The 19,858-nt window shown below is 51.9% G+C and overlaps 8 protein-coding genes across 8 annotated transcripts, besides 1 other annotated feature; 3 read left to right on the top strand and 5 right to left on the bottom strand.

Annotated features, from left to right (window-relative positions):
- Window positions 1–19,858: part of a sequence feature (contig 1.139 1..347029(1)) that runs on past both edges of the window.
- On the bottom strand, window positions 116–1,554 carry ANIA_08108 (fumarylacetoacetate hydrolase family protein; the record flags this gene model as incomplete). The annotated part of the gene is made up of 3 exons (XM_676285.1): window positions 116–729; window positions 795–1,136; window positions 1,203–1,554. The coding sequence occupies 3 exons, from the start codon at window positions 1,552–1,554 to the stop codon at window positions 116–118; spliced, it is 1,308 nt and encodes a 435-aa protein (XP_681377.1).
- Window positions 2,360–3,658, bottom strand: ANIA_11049 (aromatic alcohol reductase; the record flags this gene model as incomplete). The annotated part of the gene is made up of 5 exons (XM_676284.2): window positions 2,360–2,670; window positions 2,814–2,862; window positions 2,907–3,365; window positions 3,436–3,574; window positions 3,612–3,658. The coding sequence occupies 5 exons, from the start codon at window positions 3,656–3,658 to the stop codon at window positions 2,360–2,362; spliced, it is 1,005 nt and encodes a 334-aa protein (XP_681376.2).
- ANIA_11037 (uncharacterized protein) lies at window positions 3,987–5,452 on the bottom strand (the record flags this gene model as incomplete). Its single annotated transcript, XM_050611208.1, has 3 exons — window positions 3,987–4,204; window positions 4,269–5,177; window positions 5,239–5,452. The coding sequence occupies 3 exons, from the start codon at window positions 5,450–5,452 to the stop codon at window positions 3,987–3,989; spliced, it is 1,341 nt and encodes a 446-aa protein (XP_050467258.1).
- ANIA_08106 (uncharacterized protein) lies at window positions 6,585–7,630 on the top strand (the record flags this gene model as incomplete). The annotated part of the gene is made up of 3 exons (XM_676283.1): window positions 6,585–6,786; window positions 6,853–7,159; window positions 7,285–7,630. 3 exons carry the CDS (start codon window positions 6,585–6,587, stop codon window positions 7,628–7,630), a joined length of 855 nt encoding a protein of 284 aa, XP_681375.1.
- ANIA_08105 (uncharacterized protein) lies at window positions 9,597–12,830 on the top strand (the record flags this gene model as incomplete). Its single annotated transcript, XM_676282.1, has 1 exon — window positions 9,597–12,830. One exon carries the CDS (start codon window positions 9,597–9,599, stop codon window positions 12,828–12,830), a length of 3,234 nt encoding a protein of 1,077 aa, XP_681374.1.
- ANIA_08104 (RTA1 domain-containing protein) lies at window positions 14,191–15,102 on the bottom strand (the record flags this gene model as incomplete). Its single annotated transcript, XM_676281.1, has 2 exons — window positions 14,191–14,870; window positions 14,931–15,102. 2 exons carry the CDS (start codon window positions 15,100–15,102, stop codon window positions 14,191–14,193), a joined length of 852 nt encoding a protein of 283 aa, XP_681373.1.
- ANIA_08103 (uncharacterized protein) lies at window positions 15,463–16,798 on the top strand (the record flags this gene model as incomplete). The annotated part of the gene is made up of 2 exons (XM_676280.1): window positions 15,463–15,528; window positions 15,584–16,798. The coding sequence occupies 2 exons, from the start codon at window positions 15,463–15,465 to the stop codon at window positions 16,796–16,798; spliced, it is 1,281 nt and encodes a 426-aa protein (XP_681372.1).
- ANIA_08102 (aspartyl protease pepAc) lies at window positions 17,355–18,858 on the bottom strand. The gene has a single exon (XM_676279.2). The coding sequence runs from the start codon at window positions 18,831–18,833 to the stop codon at window positions 17,457–17,459; it is 1,377 nt and encodes a 458-aa protein (XP_681371.1). The 5' UTR covers window positions 18,834–18,858; the 3' UTR covers window positions 17,355–17,456.

Raw genomic sequence — 19,858 nt, 5'->3', positions numbered from 1 at the left:
GTGAAGCAGGGGAAGGACAGTGTGATAAAGGTTGTTATTCAGGGATACCAGGACAAGTAGAAGAAGGGCTCTTCCCTTCCACCTTAGTTATTACTATCAAAAGTCATGATACGGTCTATGAAGATATGACTGGGTAAATCTCCCCAGTGCACTCCCCAAAGCCAACCCCGGACGCCTCATCCCCAAGGAAAGCGCTCATCCGCACGATATCCCCGTCCAGTAGATATACCCTCTCGCCCCCATCGGCCAGTGTGACAGCCTGCTTCCCCCCCTTCGTACTCTCAAGAAGACACCCATACGAGCCTTCCAGAGACCCACTCACTGTGCCTGTGCCCAGTAGATCCCCAGTGCGCAGATCCGACCCGCAGCTTGTCAGATGCGCGATCATCTGCCGATGGTTCCAGAAGAGTTCTTTGGCGGCGCTGGTGGCGATATGAGAGACGGATTTGTCTTCAGTGTTGTTACCAGCACCCTCATTGCTATTCGTTGCTGCTGAAGACGTGCTTTGCCCGGCGGGTGGGTGGATAATCTCAACCTTCATCACAATATCAAAGTTCCCTTCCTTTTCGTCCTTCAGGTGCTCTTCAAGTTCAACCCTCGGTTCTGGACCTGCTACCTTGAACGGAGCCAGAGCGTCCGTGGTGACAATCCAGGGCGAGACTGTAGTACCAAAAGCCTTTCCGTTCAACGGTCCCAGAGGGACCATCTCAAGACCCTGGATGTCGCGGGCTGCAGCCATATTAGTCCTAGTTGCTACACTGTCTCAGAGAAGCGGGAAATTGAACGAGACGCACCACTCCAATCGTTAAGCACTACGAACCCAAAAACATACTCCTCTGCATCAGTAGCAGGAATTCCTTCTGCGGATCCCCATCCGAAAGGTCTCCCAACGACGACACCAAGTTCCATCTCATAGTCCAGCGCGCGGGACGGCCCATACACCACCTTCCTAGCGACCGGATTGCTGCGGTCGTAGAAGTGCCCGCAGGGTCGGGTTATTGGTGTCCCTGAGACGACAACCGTCGACGCACGCCCTGTGTATCCAATTGGGAAATGGAAGAAGCCTGGTGGGGGAGAAGGGTCGTTTAGAATTGCGCGTCCGGCATTCTGGACATGGTTGAGCGAATTGGAGAAATCTGGCCTATGTTAGTACTTGTAGCTGTTATGTGAATTTATGAGGTTTTTGGCGGGTATATGCGTACCCGTAAACCCCAATATCTCCACAGGAAGATGCAATTTGACCGTCGTAATATCAGCCTTGGAGTTCTCTGGAAGGCCATTCAGGCCGGATTCGCCCAAAACAGACTGCAGCGTTGCGCGGACCGCTGTGTGGACGGACTTCGGAAGGGCCGCATACCCATTCAGGGTGGAATTCATGAAGATTCCATTCGGCAGAGAAATATCGCCAAAGAAGCCGGAATTCTGGAGATCGCCGAGGAAGATGACGGTGTTGTGGAGCCGGGTTGCGCATTGTTGACCGTGTGTTGGCGAGGAGGCTACTCCGTAAGGGAGATTCTTGATGGAGAAATGGTGAGCATACGCTGGAGATGTCATTTTAATACACTTTCTATATATATTGGGAGAGTGAGATACATTTGCAGGTTTGTATGGGGAGGTGAGACTGTTTATGCCGTATAACTGTCCAGCATCGGCTGTCCACATCCCGAACTCTTGTTGGTTAGGCCAGGAGGGCTAGTCTCCAACCCAGCAATCGGCATGATCAGTATGATAGCTGGGTCACTATAGCCGTCGCCAGGCCGGAAAGGTGCACGCATTGGATCACGGGCATGGGTAAAAGGTTCTGGACCACGAGTGGCCGCATGCGTATGGCCATAAACAGCCCACAGCATCCCCGGCCCACGATACAGGGCTTCGAGGCATCAAGACCAGCGTCATATCCACCCCCGTATTCTTCGCGTGCGTGTCAGTCTTTAAACACTAAGGACAGTAGGGTTGGGTAGGGCCTAGTATCCTTAGGCAGTCATGGAAGACTGCAGATCAGTTGGGGCGTATTCGGTCAGCACAACATCAAATCGATTTGGTGGAAACAAATGATGACGATCCTAGAGGCGCAATTGGATTATGCAGAGTATCTTCTAGGAAGGGACAGACTTGGTAGGAGCTGGAGGGCTATTGCGTTTGAAGGTCAAAGCTGCTAATAAGGATTATTTTGTAGCATTCTTGACAGCAGACAAGAGGGCGTTCAAGTTTACTAGACTAGTTATTGCTAAAATCATAATGTGCATTGACGTAGAGCTCGGTATGGAATGAGTAAGATATGAACTCTTGACAGGAAAGGAGCATTATGCCGGTTATCTCCCATCTTATGCTCCAATATTACGTTCTGTGCATCAACAAGCTAGACATGGCCCTGGCTTTCAGCCAAACTGAGCATTTCTTCTAGCGACATGAAATGGACTGCAGAAAAGTATTTCTCCCGCTGCCGAAGCGTCTTCTCTTTCGGACAAGCTGTCGCCCCAGTGATAGTCCAATGTTCCACCTCGACAACGCCCACATCTTCTACATCTGGTTGCGATTCGTACTCGCGGATGTCAGAAGCAATCTCCTCGGCAGAGCGGTATTTCTTGGTCAAAGTACGGTCTGGTAGTTTGCTCAGCGGATTGATTAGCCGTTTGCATACGCAATCATAGGGGAAGAAGCAAAGACGCACTGTAGAATTTCTCGAGAACTTTGGCAGTGCTATCAAATGTGCCCCATTCCCCGCAAATGTAGATGACGCGTTCCTAGTGTCATAGTTCAGAAAGCTATCTCAGACAGAGGCTCTGGTGGTCATCAGCGGGAACGGAACTCACCCACTCCTTCTCGCTGGCCAACAGCTCTGCCAAAGCCCTGGCCACATCCCTAGCAGCCGTCCAGCTCTGCGGCTCTTCACCAGTTCCGCGTACCGTATACGTCCAGCTCGCAACGTCAATTGGGAATTCGCCCTCTATGTATCTCATGTACGACTGGCTTGGGGGGAGGAAATAGTCCATGAACCAGCCGAGGTTGAACAATGTCCATTCCAGCTGTGGCTTTGAACCTTCTTTCTCAGATTGCTGGTCAAGGTCCTGTAAGTACCGCCGCAGCGGTGCTCGGGTCTTTGAATAAGAGATGGGGATATCGGGAAACCCTTCTATATCACCAGCCCACTCGGAAGGGATGAAACGCTTGCAGGTATTGGACGCGAGACATGCGTGGATGAGGGTCTTGTGGAGAGGCTCGTAGACGCTGTTTGGGCAGCGGATGAGGGAGATGAGGGCTGTTGCGCCGGTGGAATCCAGAATCGAGACAATAGATGATTCGCTGTAGTCTGTTGGATGGATCGTAGTATTGGGAAGCGTCGAGGTGTTTGTCTTCTGTGAGGTCTGTAGAAATGAGTTCAGTATCTGAATTGATACTAAGGGAGAGAGAACGGTATAGGTAAGAGGGGCAGACCTCCCGCGTCAATAGAGCCACGGCAAACCGCCTGTCTTTCACCAGCTCTTCGTGAAGATAGCGGCCGAGGTCGCCAGTTCCACCGGCTAGAGCAATTGTCTGTACTTTGGCCATTGGGTACTGGTTGTTGCTTGGGACTCTGGAAAGTGATGTTGATGACCGGGTGCAGAACATACAGTGCAGGTGGAAGCCATGAACCAGTGGATATATTTCTAGCTAGCATACGAGACAATTTACTTGAATTGATGTTCTGGTCTCTTTAGGTGACTCTCCCTGCTGTATCACGTCGGTAGCAGTGATACAGCCTATAAGACGCTCAACACTGGTCACACACCTACAATTCAGCTGAGCTTGCTATGCAGCCTGATACAAATGCCGGACTGACTTTGATTCGCTGTGAAAGTACATGTTGCAAGAGTGAAAAAAGCAACAACACCTGCGCTCTTAGTCACACAGACATGGACCACCGATCTAGTTTCTTTCCAGGATAATGCACGTCGCAATCCCGGTGCCGACGCAGAGCACCGCTGGAACCACAGGAAGAGCCATGATTAGCGCATTTCCCCTAATGTCTGGGCGTAATGTTGCTTACCAAGAACCAAGTTCATCGCATAATAGCCAACTGATTTGGTCAATGCCCCGGAAACCAAGGGCCCTAGAAACATGCCGAATTTCCAGGTAATATTCGACAGAACGAACGCACGGGAGTAGAGAGAGATACCCCCCTCAGCAAAGCCGGGAAACTCGGTCGCAACCTCGTTCGCACCTCCTGTACGTCCGTAAGCGCTAGGACTGTTGTCTTTCAGTGAGCCAGTAATGTTGGGTGGACTCACTCAACACCTCAACACCCCCAAACCCAAGCACCAGCGTTCTCGCAACCCCAATTGCTACCAGCATGACTACGTAGAGGACTTCACCGGTCTTTCCAGCCGCCCACTGGAACTGCTTCGCTCCCGGAACCCCTAGTAACCAGAGTGAAGGAGCCATGACCAAAAACCCCAATGACACAGGAAGCCGCATGCCAATGCGATCCTTGAGCCAGCCAATCGGAATGACGAGGATCAATGTCGGGGCCTGCAGAATCAGGAAAAGGATTCCAGCTTCAAGACTACTCCACTGGAAGGCGTCTCTGATGTGCAGAGGAATGGTAGCTTCGAAACTGGCGATTAGCGCCGCCAGCAGCGTCTCGGCTACGAGGGCTGTGACGACACGTTTCTTGCGGAGCATTCTACGATATATGGTTGTGGATGTGGGCAGATGAAGCTTATGAGGGTCCGAAAAGGTATAGTAACCAGTTGCTCCAGCTTCCAGGCCTCGCCCGTGGCTGGTTGAGCCCGCAATCAGACATTCCGTCTCCGCTTCCCGACGACACGAGCTCTGAGAGTCAGATTCGCTTTCTTCTCTGATCCCGGCGAAGTCAAAAGAATGTTCACTGTCTCGTCCATTCTGACCGGATTCACGCGGGAGGAGATACGGTTCGATGACAAGGGCCTGGAGGAGAACCCCGACAAGCAGCACTGCAAAGGCAGATAGCCAGGTCACTGCGTAGGTAGAAAACTCCCAGAGAGTGGCCGACAACGCAGGAGCGGAGAGAAAGCCGCCAGATATGAGGAGGACGCATATGCCCATTGCTTTGGATAGATGCTCTGGGCCAACAGCGCCGCCCAGCATAGCCATTCCAGCGATATATATTAACGAACCCCCAACGGTTTGTATCAAACGTCCGATAATGAATCCGGCCACTGTATTATCGGACACTTGAGCTGATGTATTCTCTAATCCTAAAGTGAGTGAATGACTCACGTGTGCTAGACGCCGCTGTAAATATTGTCCCCAGCGTGTTCACTGCATAAGACCAGAGCATGAGATTATTTTTCCGTGCCACTTTATCAGAGAGGTACCCTGTAAAGGGAGCAATAAGTATCGTGAGAATTGCGTTCATGGAAAGAATAATTGAGGTGAGGAACTGGATATTTGAGCGTGGCATTCGCAGGCGGTCTTCTAGGATGTCGGGCATAATGGGGACAATGAAGCCAAACAAGAAGCTATCTGCATACTACCACTATCAGAATCAAGAGTCCTGGGATGTTAGTGAAGGCAGTATGGTTGCTGACCGGTGAACATGGCAACTGCAATAACCGTCACGATAAACGGCTTCGAAGACCGCCAGGAAACGCCCCAGGGCTCTTTATGGGTCATTGTAGGCAGGGCGAGCTTAGACAGAAAAAACTGCTTGAAGGACCAGAAGGATGCAACTCTCTTACATGGGACAAATATCTAGCACTGATGCTGGGGCTGCCGGAATCACGCCGGCCTCATGATATCTCACAAGCGATCATTCGCAAAGACATATCGTCGAGGTTTCTACCTCAACCAATCGTTGCCACGTAATCATAGCATGCTTGATAGCTCAAATTCGGGGAACAAGCAAATACAAGTTTACTACACGTCTTGATTACGCAGCGGAACGAATATGCTTTTTGTAGTCAGATTTACCGAATGTACGCACCACCCAGGGCAGAGTATTGGTAACTTCCATGGGTGTGGCCTCATGCAGTAGGGAGATCTTTTCCGCCGACGCAATATAGACCTATCGCCAGCCTGCTCCAGGGCAGGGAAGGCCAGCTTCATTCAGCTGAGCCACCGCCGTAATGCGACGAGGGTAAACGTTCTAGACGATCTAGAGATTTCGGCAGATATTGAAGATATATGCAGGACAGCAGAGACGAGATGTAGTGCCAATTGCAAACAATACGCAGCTAAGAGTATTTTATTTTTATATAGACACTCGATGTAACTGCACGGTCTCATAGACAGCCCAGCCGTGCTAGAGAGGAGCGCCCCGGGTCGACTTCGCCGGCAGACGATGCTAGATGGTTTCACAGCATCGCCAAACTGTCCGTCTCTTCATTCTATTCGTTGTAGACCCCGCTTTTAGTAGTTAGCTAGGAGCAGCTATCGTCGTACGGAAGCAATTGAATTTGGGAAGATCGCGTTCCCCTCACCGTGTAAACAAGCCGGCTCTGGGCTGTTGTTGCGCATCTGGATGCAGGCCCTAGCCTCTACAGACTAGTATATCTGTATGTTCTGGGCCAAGTTAGAGCTCTCACAGTTCGAGTCAGATCATCATCATAAGGTAGACTGTTAAAATGCATGTCTCCAGAGACTACGCCCCTGGTCTGCAGTATGTCCTCCCCAGCGCCCCCGTTGATGACATATTCTATCTTTTGAAACGTGACGGCGCCGTGGTCATCCGGAATTTGATTTCCCACGAAGACCTGGATCAGACATACGAAGAAATTGAAGACACGCTGAACGCGGACCTAGAATGGGACGGCGAGTTCTTTCCAAGTCTGTTCTGTCCGACCACCTCCCTCCAGCCCTAGGTCTAGCTGTCTATCCACTGACATCCGCCAGAGGAAACTAAACGGGCCAATGGCCTCATAGGCATTAGCCCAACCTACGTCCGCACGCAGTTAATGCATCCGCTCTTTCAAGCGACCAGCGCCCATTTCCTGACCACACGAAGCACATACTGGTGGGGCAACAAGCGCAAAGAGTCCGTCTCCAGGCCGTACGTGCAGGCGGCATTGGCTATACAGGTCGGGCCCGGTGCAAAGGCCCAGCCGTTACATTGTGACTCCTATATCAATCATCGGGTCGTAGACGAGATAGCCGAGTGGAACGATGAGCGCGATGCGAACCGCGAGACCTCGCTTGGGATGTTTGTTGCGGGATGCGAGGTCACAAAAGAGAATGGGGGGACCCAAGTTATACTGGGAAGTCATCTATGGCAAGTAGTGAATGCATCCGAGGAGCTCCTGGCTCACTCTAATGGGAAAATAACAGGTCTTCCTGCCCCGATACTCCACCTCCTGAATCCGCTATCATTGTGCCCAGACTGTCAAAAGGTGACGCATTCATGATGCTCTCGTCCCTTCGGCATGGTGGGGGCAACAATACCACGTCCGATCAGCACAGACTCATCTACTGCAGTTTTGCGACGCGCGGGTTCCTGCGTCAGGAGGAGAACCAGTATCTCGCTGTTCCGGGGGATGTGGTGAAGAGCTATGACAGGGCTACGCAGCAGTTCATCGGGTACTATATCAGCGAACCAGCTTGCGGACAAGTAAACCAGCGGGACCCCATCTATGTGCTTTATCCGGAGGATGCGGCAAAGCCGAGTGATTTTTGATCTATATTTTACACTTCTGAGGCGATGATGTGGACTTTGAGAGAACTACATATGGAAAGGCAAGAACTGGGTAGGGCCTACCCTGAGAAAAAAAAAATTAAAGGTATCATTTAAGACAAGCTTGTTAGCTGCTGCAAACAACGAGCAGAATGAATAGAGGGATCTGTAGCCAGACTTATGTAGGAGTATATGGAGAGTTCCTCCGCATAGGGAGCGCATCTCCAAGGCATAAGTCCCGTTGGAGGTCAAGATATCGACTGTAAACTCGTGAGCAGTGCAGTATCCCATACGCTACTCACTGTTCGTCCTGTTCAATTGATGTGTGTCCTCAATGCGTCAGAAACCTAATGGACTCCGTATTTTTCTCTGAGTGCTAGTGCCAATGTAACAGTTTCTGGCAGATGTTGGGTTCTCTAGGGACTGCATATAGGCGTCGCCTATCTAGCCTTCTAGCATACGAGCATCAGTGGAAAGGCATTGACAAGACACATCGCCACCAGTGTGAATTAGCAATGATGGAGTTGACGGCCACCCTGGTCTCCCAGCACAAACCAGGAGCTTACTGGCGAATGCCAAACAGTGCCGGGCCATGCATGACCGAACCCACATATGTGCTTGTCTATATGTCTCGCCGGCTCAATATCTCTCATTCTTCTCTTCTTCAACTACAATTGGTCATGATAGCTCGCCATCCACTGGCGACCGGTTCATGGCTAAATGATGCAACACTGAAGTACCCGTCAGACGGCCAGCAAACTTTCAGTGTCCGATGACTTACTACAAGGCTATCCCTGTGAAGAGCAGGGTATGTTGCTTGCATCATCTATGACGAGTCCTTCATGTACGCTCAGCGAGACGAGAAAAGGAAGCACAGCGTTCGGCTGTGTATATTAGACCAATGGGATGGCGCGGAGGGACAAGGACTCACACCGGAACATAGAATATGATGTCCAACTTCATATTCGCCAGTATTGGAATGCTTCGGCAGGCAGGGTCTTGAAGCAAACGCATGGAGCAACCGGCTTAACCAGCTTTCAATGACTGGTCCAATGTTCCAGTCTTGGAGGCGTTTCTATCTTCAGACAACTGTATGCACCCCATATTGATATTGGTGCTATCAGAAGATAGCTCTCCGTGGTATACACTTGCAAGTCAATGTTACATACTCCGGCTAGCTGGGTCCATCACAGGAGCCGTCAATTGTTTTATAATTAGAGCACTCGCATCAGAGCCCTAGCCTTCCAAGTATCGACATGCGAAAATGGCTTGACATGGGGCACAAACAGCCGCGTGCATGTAGTTAGGCTAGTAGATGCCCACCAGCGCCACTGAACAGGGCCAGTCATTTGCGCTCCAGGGGCTCCCGCCGGCTTTGCATCTGAACTACAAAACCAGGAAGATGGCCGGGTCTGGACGCGTCCAGACGCACGAACTCGGGTTCAGATCCCACCTATGAGATGCTAGTCTATCTATGGCTGATAGGCTCCTGGCCGGATGGCGCCTCCTCTATCAGTGCAGAGAGCAACGACCTAGTCACGCTCTTCTCATACCTACTCTCTTCTAGGATCTGCACCTGCACACATATGTCCAGTGAGGGTCCACGGCAAATCCTTCCATTGCTGTATCGATGCGCTGTGCAATCAAGTTCAGCGACCCCGCCTGAACGTATGCGCCGATGTAATTCATGATCAGATCCCTTGCTTTCCAAGTAGTGATACAGACTGGGAGATGGCGTAGACATTTTTATTTGCCAGAGTCAGTTGTGAATCTGGGGAGAGAGAAGTACAGGGATACTGTTTTGATGTTGCAATTATAGAACGCTGCAGCATAGCTCCAAGGCAGATATGTCTCTTCTAGTCGTTTCGCAGTCTAGCCGTGTTTCAAGATCCCTCTTTCTTCGAGGTCTTAGCAACACCATTCCGTACTCCTCAGCACTGAATACAGACGCATAGATATACAGCCCATCATGCCTTGGAAACCTCCACCTAATACAGGGCTCGCTCACCTCCTCCAACAGAGATTCGAGCTCTTTGGCGATCAAGTAGCGGTCGAACAAGGGAACCGCGTTGTGACTTTTCAGGAGCTGTATCTCAGCGCGGTGAGAGGGGCACATAAGATTCAGAGGCAGATCGATACGAATGTGCGAGAGCGACCGAAGAGATCTATACCGATTCCGATTCTTGCGGCTCGAGGGATAGACCATATTATCTGTCAAATAGCAGCGGTTTTTGCTGGCGGCAGCTGTGTTCCGCTGGATGTTGACCTTCCTGAAGAGCGCCTGGTGGAACTCATCAACAACCTTGGAGAAGATTCGCTGCTGTTAGCAGATTATCAGAACCGGAACCGCTGTCTATCTACGCGTATCCCGCGCATCGTGATTGACTTCTCCTCGCAGCAGGTTGTTGACCGAGAAGTCGAACACGAACAGCTACAAGTTGCCACAAATGGTCCGGCCTCGTGTTCCCACATTTATCACACATCCGGGTCAACGGGGATGCCCAAGGCCGTTCAGGTTCTGGCTCGGGGGCTAATTAATCTCACGTTCAACGAGTTCCAGCCACTGCGACGAGGCCAACGGCTTGGGCATGTCTGCAACATTGGGTTCGACGTGTCAATGTGGGAGATATGGGCTGGAATCTTGCACGGCGCAACGATAGTGGTCTTTGAGAGAGACGAGATCCTAGATGCGTTCCTCATGCAGCAGAAGCTCCGCGAGGCTAGGGTAGATGTCATCTGGCAGACGACTTCGCTACTTGGGACAATTGCGCATATTTGTCCGGCGGCCTATGCGACAGTCGACACGCTTCTCACTGGAGGTGAAGCAATCAATCTGCAGACGATCAAGAGGATATTCGATCACGGTCCACCTCGAAGACTATACAATGCGTACGGCCCTACTGAGTTGTCCGTCTTTTCGACGTATCATCTTGTTTCTGAAGCAGATGTTGCAGGGGGCGTTATCCCAATTGGAAGACCACTTAGCGGGTACTATGCTTTCGTTGTCGATTCAGACCTCCAGGCAATTCCTGATGGCGAGATTGGTGAGCTTGTGGTCGGAGGCCTGGGCGTTGCTGCTGGGTATCTTGGTAACCCTGAGCGGACTGCCAAGGTGTTTGTAAACGCATCACATTTGGGCATTCCAGGCAACGGAATCGTTTATAGAACAGGAGATCTGGTCAGGAAAAACGGCGAGCAACTGGAGTACCTTGGGCGACGGGACAACGAGGTCAAGATCCGCGGGCAGAGAGTCGAACTCGAGGCTGTCGAGCGCTGTCTGCTGGAGACCCAGCTGGTATCGCTGGCAGTGGCACTCAAAGTTTCGGAACCATGGACTGGTGGAGGTTCAGGCGCACCTTCGTCGCTACTGGCAGCTTACGTTGTGCCTCTGTCAGGTGGAATTGACGCGAAGTCTATATCTCGCGCCTACAGAGAGCGCGTGCCGCACCTCATGGTTCCTCATCTAAAGACGGTAGACAGCATCTCCCTTACAGGGAGTGGGAAGATTGACCGGAAGAAGCTAGCTCACGACTTTGAGAGTGAGCTGCAGAGCACAAAGCTGAGTACCAATGGTTTTAGTTGCAGGAATTTACAGCCTCAGCTGAAGGATGTGGGAGACCGTGTGCGGCACGCATGGGCACACATCCTGGGCCATACCCCTGCCAGCCTCTCCATGCAGGATGACTTTTTCTCACTCGGAGGGACGTCTCTTCATGCGGTGCACTTGCTCAATAACCTCAATACATCCATGGGTCTCTCGCTCAGGGCCGCTACAGTGTTTGAGAACCCGACGCTGGAAGGCATGTCTGAGGCAGTGAGCAGACTGCTGCACAATACACCTGCAGCATCGACAAGCGTGACAAGCAAGATCCCCCTATGGATCCAGGATATGCGTCTCGGCAAAGGCCTCCAACGCAATGCGGGAACACCTCCAAGCTGGCAAGACGAGTCCGAGGGGCGCGTTTTCCTCACAGGGGCAACTGGCTTCGTAGGGGCAATGCTCCTGGCTCAGCTGCTAGCACATCCACGAGTAAAAGCAGTTGCCTGCCTAATACGCGCTAAAGATGAGAGCCATGCTCGTGACCGCATCCGAGACACCCTCAGCAAGTATAACCTGGCCCTATATCCACACGAGGAGGCCAAGATCGAGGCCGTTGCTGGTGACTTATCCCAGCCCAACCTCGGCTTTGAGGAAGAGCAATATCAGCATTACGCGCAATGGTCTAGTGTTGTCTTCCACCTAGCAGCACACGTCAACTACATAGAGCCATACTCCACCCACCGTGCGGCAAATGTGACTGGGACTCTGAATGCCATCCTCTTCTCCCAAGCCCATCGGACCAAATCATTACACTATACATCAAGTATCAGCGCGTACGGTCCAACGGGCTTCGTGACGGGAACCCGCTACTTGGCGGAGGACGAGCGGCCGCAAGACCATATGCTTGCCCTTGAATTCGACACTGGGTATGCGCAAAGCAAGTTTACAGCCGAAACGATCGTCTGGAACGCGATAGATGCCGGACTGCCGATCGCCATATACCGGCTAGGGACGGTTCTAGGGTACACTAGTGGCAAGGGGCCGATGCACGCGAACCCGGCCGATTTCCTTACTCGTCTAGTAAAGACTTGCATCCAGCAGGGAGTCTATCCATGCCTGTCCGATCACAAAGATAGCATCGTCCCCGTTAATTTCGTTGTTTCGAGTCTAATGCATATATCATCCAGAACTGCGAGCCTGCATCGTGCCTACAATGTTGTGCATCCTCATCAATGCACCTTGGATTTCTCAGCCGTATTCCAGTCCATCAGCAACCATTTAGGCACTGATTGCCTACGCGAAGTCCCTTATAGGGAGTGGATAGAAGTAACATCCATTGCCTCAGATAATCCTCTGACTTCGCTTCTGCCAATGCTGAGCGAGCCAGTTAGGGACGGTCTCTCGCGGTGGGAGATGCAGCGTTCGGCGCCAAAATTCTTAACTGAGAATCTTCACCAAGCGCTAGCTGACGTCCCAGAGATTCTATCCTGCCCGCCGCCCAGTGCTCTGCTTGATGCATACATTTCATGCTGGATTCACGACGCAACTGCCCAAGAAGGAACACCAACTAGTTTTCACTGGACGGAGGGTGAGAAATCATTGAAGAACCAAGCAGCCAAAGAGATTAATAGTTTCGTGCAGAATAGGTGTATTCTCGGATAGGCTTTGTTGTCCTTAAGGGTTCGATGTCATGGGAAGTGCATATCGGATAAGATAGGCTACGGTTATTCTCAGGCATATTTTCAGGCATCGTGCCTTCTATACATATTCCGTCAGTCCAGTACTTAGGCCATGACATAATGATCAAATTCACTAATATCTATGCTGCCTTTTCCTGTTCTGTTCACGCGGAACTTATACACTGCTCTAATGGTCATGGTTTTGGTTCTGGATGCGAGATCATCAAGCAATAAGTGCAAGCAATAAGTGCGAACTTATGTTGCTGCTTTCCAGCTAGATCTCCCACTTCTTCCTAAGCTGAAAATAATACGTGACTAGATTGGAAGACTAAAGGCGCAATTTCCTTTCCCTCGGAATAGAAATGAAGGTAAAGCAAAAAAAAAAAAAAAAAAAAAAAAAAAAAAAAAAAGAAAAAAAGAAAAAAAGAAGACGTAGCATGTCCTGGTTTCGATCCAGGGTCCTCCGGGTTATGAGCCCGGCGCTCTTCCCCTGAGCTAACATGCTGATTGGTGGAGTTTCAAAGGAAAGAATGTTTCTATATAGGACAGTCAATGACTTAAGCCGTCCACTACTGTTAATCTGGTGAACAATAGTTTCATCGTCCTAGTAGATTCTGCTGAGTGGTAACAAGATAGCAAAATTCGTGTATATCGGTGAGCTCCTGAACTCGATATGCTAGTGTATATTATGTTCGTCAATCTGAGGGCTATTAGCGAAGGCGTGGATATTAGATGTATCTTTATTCCAGCGTTGAATTCAGTATATATATTTCCGCAGACAAATACTTGTATAGGGCCAGTATCCAACCCTCCCGCTATGTGGCTGCTTGGGGTTATATTTGACGCCCCATAACAAGTTCTTACATTTCTCAAGGGAGCTTTTGCGCCTGTGAATTATATGGAGGCGCTCATAAATGTGCTTGTATCAAACTCTGACCCCTTTGCTCGAGTTGTACCAGTAAAATGCAGAACAAGAAAACACATCATATGCGTAAACCGGCAGAAACTAGTTTTTATAATGTTTATATACCGTTAGGACAGGTACCATTAGTTTAGCGGAGTAACTCTCTGAAAGGTCCGTCCAGCCCATAGAGTTGTTCTTGGCCCCAATCCCGCTGTTCCCATAAGGAATCCATCTTGTCTCCTCGGGATCTCAGAAGCCCTGCGTTGTGTCCCTGAATCAACCGCTCCAGCCAGCTCGTGGTCTCTACTTCTAGTGGTTCCTACTACCCGGGATGAGAGAATACAGTACCAAAGATCAAGGACTGCCAAGAAAGCCAGTTTGCTACAAAAGAAAGATGACTTTATTTATAAGTTGTGCCGTCTCTTGACCAACTGTAGACTTAGTCTTTACTCTGCCCGCTGTTCATGCTAAATAACTGCGCTCCCATCCCCTCGGTCCTGATGCTCCCCGGATGCCACCTCCCCCAGATCACCATCACCCCAAGCATCAAGACCGCGTCGAAAACATATATCGGCCATTCATGCGCTAGAAGGTACCCCTTCTGCCCCATTGCATACTCGATGACTCTGAAAATCGACCGGATCATAATGAGGATACTGACCGCGTACAGCGGATAGAGATGCTCTTTCCAGCCTATCCCGTCACCACCGTTCCTGCTCATGCTAAGACTGGTTGGGTACCGCCTCATGCGCTGGTCAAACACGGCGGACGTGACCATGAAGAACCCAAATATCACAATCTGGACCATCAGCCCCGCGATAACAATACCTTTTGCCACGTTCGTCATCGACCCGCCCATGGCCATCAGTCCAGCTCCAGAGCCCTGCACGAGGAAAGAGACGATATCGCCTGTGACGAAGGTCTTTGTGACGCGCGTGTTGCGGATAAGGGAGTATTCCTCGGCTCCGACACTGCGGATCAGCCGGGCGAGGACCATGTAGACAGAGGCGGCATAGAGGACTGGGCCGAGGAGGATAAAGACGCTCTGGATCGTGTACGGCATAAGCTTGCCGGTGTTATCTGTGCAGGCTGCTCGGGTGCCGAAGCCAATCACTTCAACTACAGGGGACTGGTGTTAGTGAGGACCCGAAGCAAGCCCGAGTAGCGGTTAGAACGTACATATTCCTCCAATGCAGAAAGGTATACAGAATCGAGCTCGTGATTTCCATGCTTTCCAGCAGTGGAAGAGCGTTGCGGCGAGAAAGAGCAGCACGAAGATGATAGATGCAGGAAGGGAGGGAATGTACTCCCAGAGATAGTAATCGTCGACGTAGGGCTCGAGTTTAGCCATGATAAGTGTGTTGTCTTTTCTATTTTCCTCGAGAGGGCTCTCAAACCTGGCCTTTATATCTTATAAAACTTGGGCCCCGGCTGAGCCTTCAGTGGCCCAGAGTATACACCTATCTTGTATAGCCGGTGGAGTTAGGGCTCGGCGGGCCCATCGGCTGGTCCGTGCATACGCGCATTTTTCTCTCTCCCATTCGTCCGCCTTTACAGGGCACTCGTTTTCCGTTCAGTCCAGTGAGTGCCTGGTATTCTTAGCTGCTAAAATATAGTGGAGGAGAATTCACCTGTCGATCTAGGCGCCAGGGTTTTACATCCACGATATTTGCCTCGCAGTTCCTGCCAGAGACGAATACGCGTACTCGCAATGCCCCGACGAGCGCACAAGAAATCGCGGAATGGCTGTCTTGAGTGTAAGCGACGTCATGTCAAGGTATCTGGCGCTCTAAACCGTCTATCCCAGCTAGATATTGACTCAGTATTGCCAGTGTGACGAAAACCGCCCGATCTGCTCCAACTGCACCGCATCAGAGCGTATTTGCGAATACGGGACGCGCTGGTTCTACACGACCCCAGCCCCAAGGCCCGGGCCTCCAACTGCAGCGCCGAAATCGGGATTAGGGCTAGGCCGGGGGCCTGGTAGCAGCCCCGGTGCCGCTACATCTATCGAGTCGTCGTCCCTGTCCTCGGCAAGCACAGAGGGTGGCACTAGTGCTGGCATTGGTACTGGAAGTGACTCTAGAACCGGGTCAGAGAATGGTATATACACTCCCTCACAAGCAGGGCTCTCTGACCAGCCCGTCAATATGCTCCACGTCGAGCTCTTCCACAATCTCTACACTAAAACTTACCTCACCTTTGACCCAGGCCGGTTCAGCCCCGGACTGCCAGGCCTCTTCTCGTACTCCATCACAACGCCCTACCTCATCAACGAGATGCTCGCGCTCAGCGCACTGCACATGAGCACATTACATCCCGATAAGAGGGACTACTATCACTATCACGCAGCGCAGCTCCAGACCCACGCACTAGCCATCTTCAAGGACTCCAATCACCAGGTGACGCAAGAGACATGCGTTCCGCTCTTCCTCTTCGCCTCGATCCTGGGGATCCACATGCTCTGCGACACCCTGATCTACAGAGAGAACAATAACGATTTCAGCACTTTCCTCTCCCGCTTCACCCACTATCTCCGCCTACACTATGGCGTGCGCACAATCCTCCGCGAGGCATGGTTCCTCCTTCGCGCCGCCGACTCCATCGTGAAACCAGCCCTGGACGCTGGAATGACCCTGTACAAGTTCGACGGCCCACTTGATCCAGCCCTCCAAGTACTCCTCGACCGCATCACTGCGTCGAAACTGGGACAGGATCTAACAGATCTTTACCGGCAGGCCATTGAATCACTACAAATATGCACGAATGTCGCGAATGCAGGAGATCAGCGGCATGCGGCGGTCAACGGGGTGGTAGTCTGGCCGATCCTGGTTCAGCCTGAGTATGGGGATGCTTTGGCTGCGAGACGGCCTGAGGCGCTGGTTATTCTGGCTCATTGGGCGGTGCTTTTGTGGCGGTATAGGGAGACATGGCTCTTTGGGGACTCGGGCGCGTATATTCTTGGGAGCGTGGTTGACTTGCTGGGTACTGAATGGGAGGCCTGGTTGAGGGGGCCTAGGAGGGTTATACAGGACGTTCATATGTAGGGCAGGCTGAGCTGAGCTTGTACTATGCATTTATATTTCATGCAAACGTATGGGCCTCAAGTACGACCAGTCTTCCTCTTAGGAGGAATTTATAATCTACTAGCAAGGCTTCCTTGGTTTGGTTATCCAACTATACTACCTAGGTACTTCAGGCTTATCTATACTGTTGTCGCCATCCTGCACAATTCCTACGCAATTGAGCCCAATTCAGCGCCTCATCCTTTCTCTCTTCTCCTATTTCGCTTTTTTTCTGTTTCTTTGTCCGCAAATATTACTCTATCAGTAGTGTCATGGCAAAAACGATCATCCACGCGTGCAAGCCGCTACCCAGATTTGAACCCAGCCAGCACAGCCACGGCGGCTCTCGCTTCTTAACTCATCAAGATAACTGCCTAGAACTCGCTAGGTCGCCGCAGCGCAGCCAGTCGACACCGATAGATGTACGACTGGAGATCAAGCGCTAGGTGAAGCGTGCCGGACGAAGGGTAACCTGGGGAACATGTTGGAAAATATGGGTTGAAGGCGGCTGATGGATTGTCATGCAAATTATGGTATCATTAGACATGTCCCGTGCATATGATGTGCTATGTACATGTACCGATGCTCATATATTAAATACACAGAGAGAAAAAGAAAACCTTGAAGACTTCAGAATCCATTAGATCAACAAAGCGAACATCACCCCCAGAACAACGGCCAACTTCCGGCCCCCAAACACCTCCAGCACAGAAGCAGCGCTCGTATCCCTCTCGGCAAAGCGCATCTCTGAGTTGCCAAAGTCAAACACGGCCACGACCCCCTTGAGGAATCCCGCGCCCAGGATGTACAGTTCCGTGGTATCAGTCTCGTTGATCTGCTGCTCCAGTCCGCGCGTAACGGCAGAGACACAAATCTCCTCGCCGCCAAACTCGACGCCCGACCGCAGGACCAGGTCCGTCGGGTTGAGCTTGAAGGTGGTTCCGCCCAGCTGTACGGCAAAGTCGGGGGCGTTGGCGTCGCAGTCGACGCGGTAGGCACCCTGTGTGTCATCCCACTGGGCGGACGAGCTGAACGCCTGGTTGAACCCGTCGGCGACCTCGGTTGGGACATAGTTCATGGGAGCGCCCGAGTCGACGATCGTCTGGTAAGACGCGGTGTACTCGCCGTCGCCGCCGTAGCTAATCCTCTGCACGGTCGTCGCCCAGTACGAGCGCAGTCTGGTGCCGTTGTCGCTTCGGAACTCGGCCGCCTCGTAGTACTCGGCCGCAACGGTGGTGAAGTTGTTGGCGAGCTTGACGTCCGGTAGCCCACCCAGAACTAGCACGCCGCCGTCGCCAGTCTCAGAGTCGCCGTCAAGTCGCTCCAGCGCGAGCGAGAAGTACGGCTCGACGAGGCCGCGCCGCGCCATATTCACGAACAGCGGGCTGTACGGTTCCTGTTCGATGGACGTGTCCACATCATCATCATCGAGGTCCTCTGCGAGATCGTCGACGTAGTCTTCCAGGGTGCCGTTGACTTCATATGCCGACGTGATCACCGGGTACGCAAGACCCAGGATCCCACTGGCGCCCAGCCCCATGGGCGAGGACCTGTTCACCAACCCGAAACGCTGGTCAGTGACCGTCACCCCGCCGAGAGTGATATCCTCATAGGCCATTGAGCCGGTCGCGACGCCGGCGCCGTACGCGGCGATGAACGTCTCGTTGTTGATCGGCTCGAAGGTATCGCTTTCGCTGGGGTTATAGGTCTCAGAGGCATAGGCGCACTGCGACTGCTCGGCCGTGACGATATCGCCAGTGTACACGGACTGGCCGAAACATTCGTAGCCGGTTTCAATGACGAAGGTGTCGCTGCTGCCGGTATCGACGAGCAGGTCGAATTCGGTGTTGCCGATCGTGACGGGCGCATTGTAGCGTGAGCCGTAGAGCGTCGCCGTCAGCGGGATCGTATGCGCGGTTCGGGTGGTGTTGGAGGATTGGCGGATCTGAAGATGGTGTCGCGGGAGGTTGACCGCTGCTGCGCTGGCCAGCAGAGAGCTGGCAACGAGATGGCGCATTGTTAGAGTTGGACAGGAGAAAGAGTCTGAACAATCAAAAGGAAGAGAAGGAGAGGAAGAAAAAGGAGATAACACCGGGGATGGCGGAGTTCAAGTAGTGCGGCTCATAGCTCACAGCCTACAGGAACAATAGACGAAAAGCGCCTAGGCAGAAGCCGAGAAGGAAATTAAGAGTCACAGGGCTCGGCGGAGTCCCCGAGTGGGGGCCAAACGCCCGATCGGGGCAAATTGAGGCTGTACAGGGTACAAACCTGGGGTCGCCATATAATCCCGATCAAGAGCCAGCAAGCTCCCTAATACACTCTTTTGAAGCCTATAAGTAACCAGCTGGGGTCCTGTCGAGCAGTAGCATACAAAATCAGCAACATTTCTGTCAATCCGCAAATCCGTACCCAAATTAGTGGCCACCTCAGGGTCGCACTGGTTCTGGTTTGTTAGCGCCCAGGCTATTAAGAGAGAGTCCACTCACAGCCACGCTCTAACCCTCACAGCCCACTTGGCTCTCGGCTTGGGCAATCGGGCAATCTTAGCCGGCCAGTCTAGTGACCATCTCAGTCCCCCATTCTCAGCCGCCCAGCACCCGCCCGTCCCATACATGTAGCGGAGCGACTCGATCCAAATTTCACGGTTTTCTCGCTTTGAATCTACCATTAAAGGACCGTAAACGACCTTTTTACACTTTATCGGATGTCTGCTATCTTCAGAGCTCTAATGAATCGGCAAACGATGGGGTTAGGAGCCGAAGGTGTAGCAAGCTCGCCTAAGGGGTCAATATATATATTTTTGCACCGCCCGTTCGCGCCAAGCGCTCTTTAAGCGACGTCTTGACAACGACCCGAGTCTTCAGAGTAGCAGCGCTAGAACGATCAACACTAGAGAGTGACATCCAGGATAAATGACTGGACAATTGACTAAATCCCCAACGTTTTTTTCAGGTGGTACAGCAAAGTCCCGTCGGGGGCCGACTTACCGCAGATCGCCCGACATCTGATATACAGTCGCTACCCGCCTCCAAGGCCACCGAG

This window comes from Aspergillus nidulans, chromosome II (genome assembly GCF_000011425.1).
Source record: "Aspergillus nidulans FGSC A4 chromosome II".
In the NCBI taxonomy this organism is placed as follows: domain Eukaryota; kingdom Fungi; phylum Ascomycota; class Eurotiomycetes; order Eurotiales; family Aspergillaceae; genus Aspergillus; species Aspergillus nidulans.
This window is presented reverse-complemented; position numbering and strand designations above follow the sequence as displayed.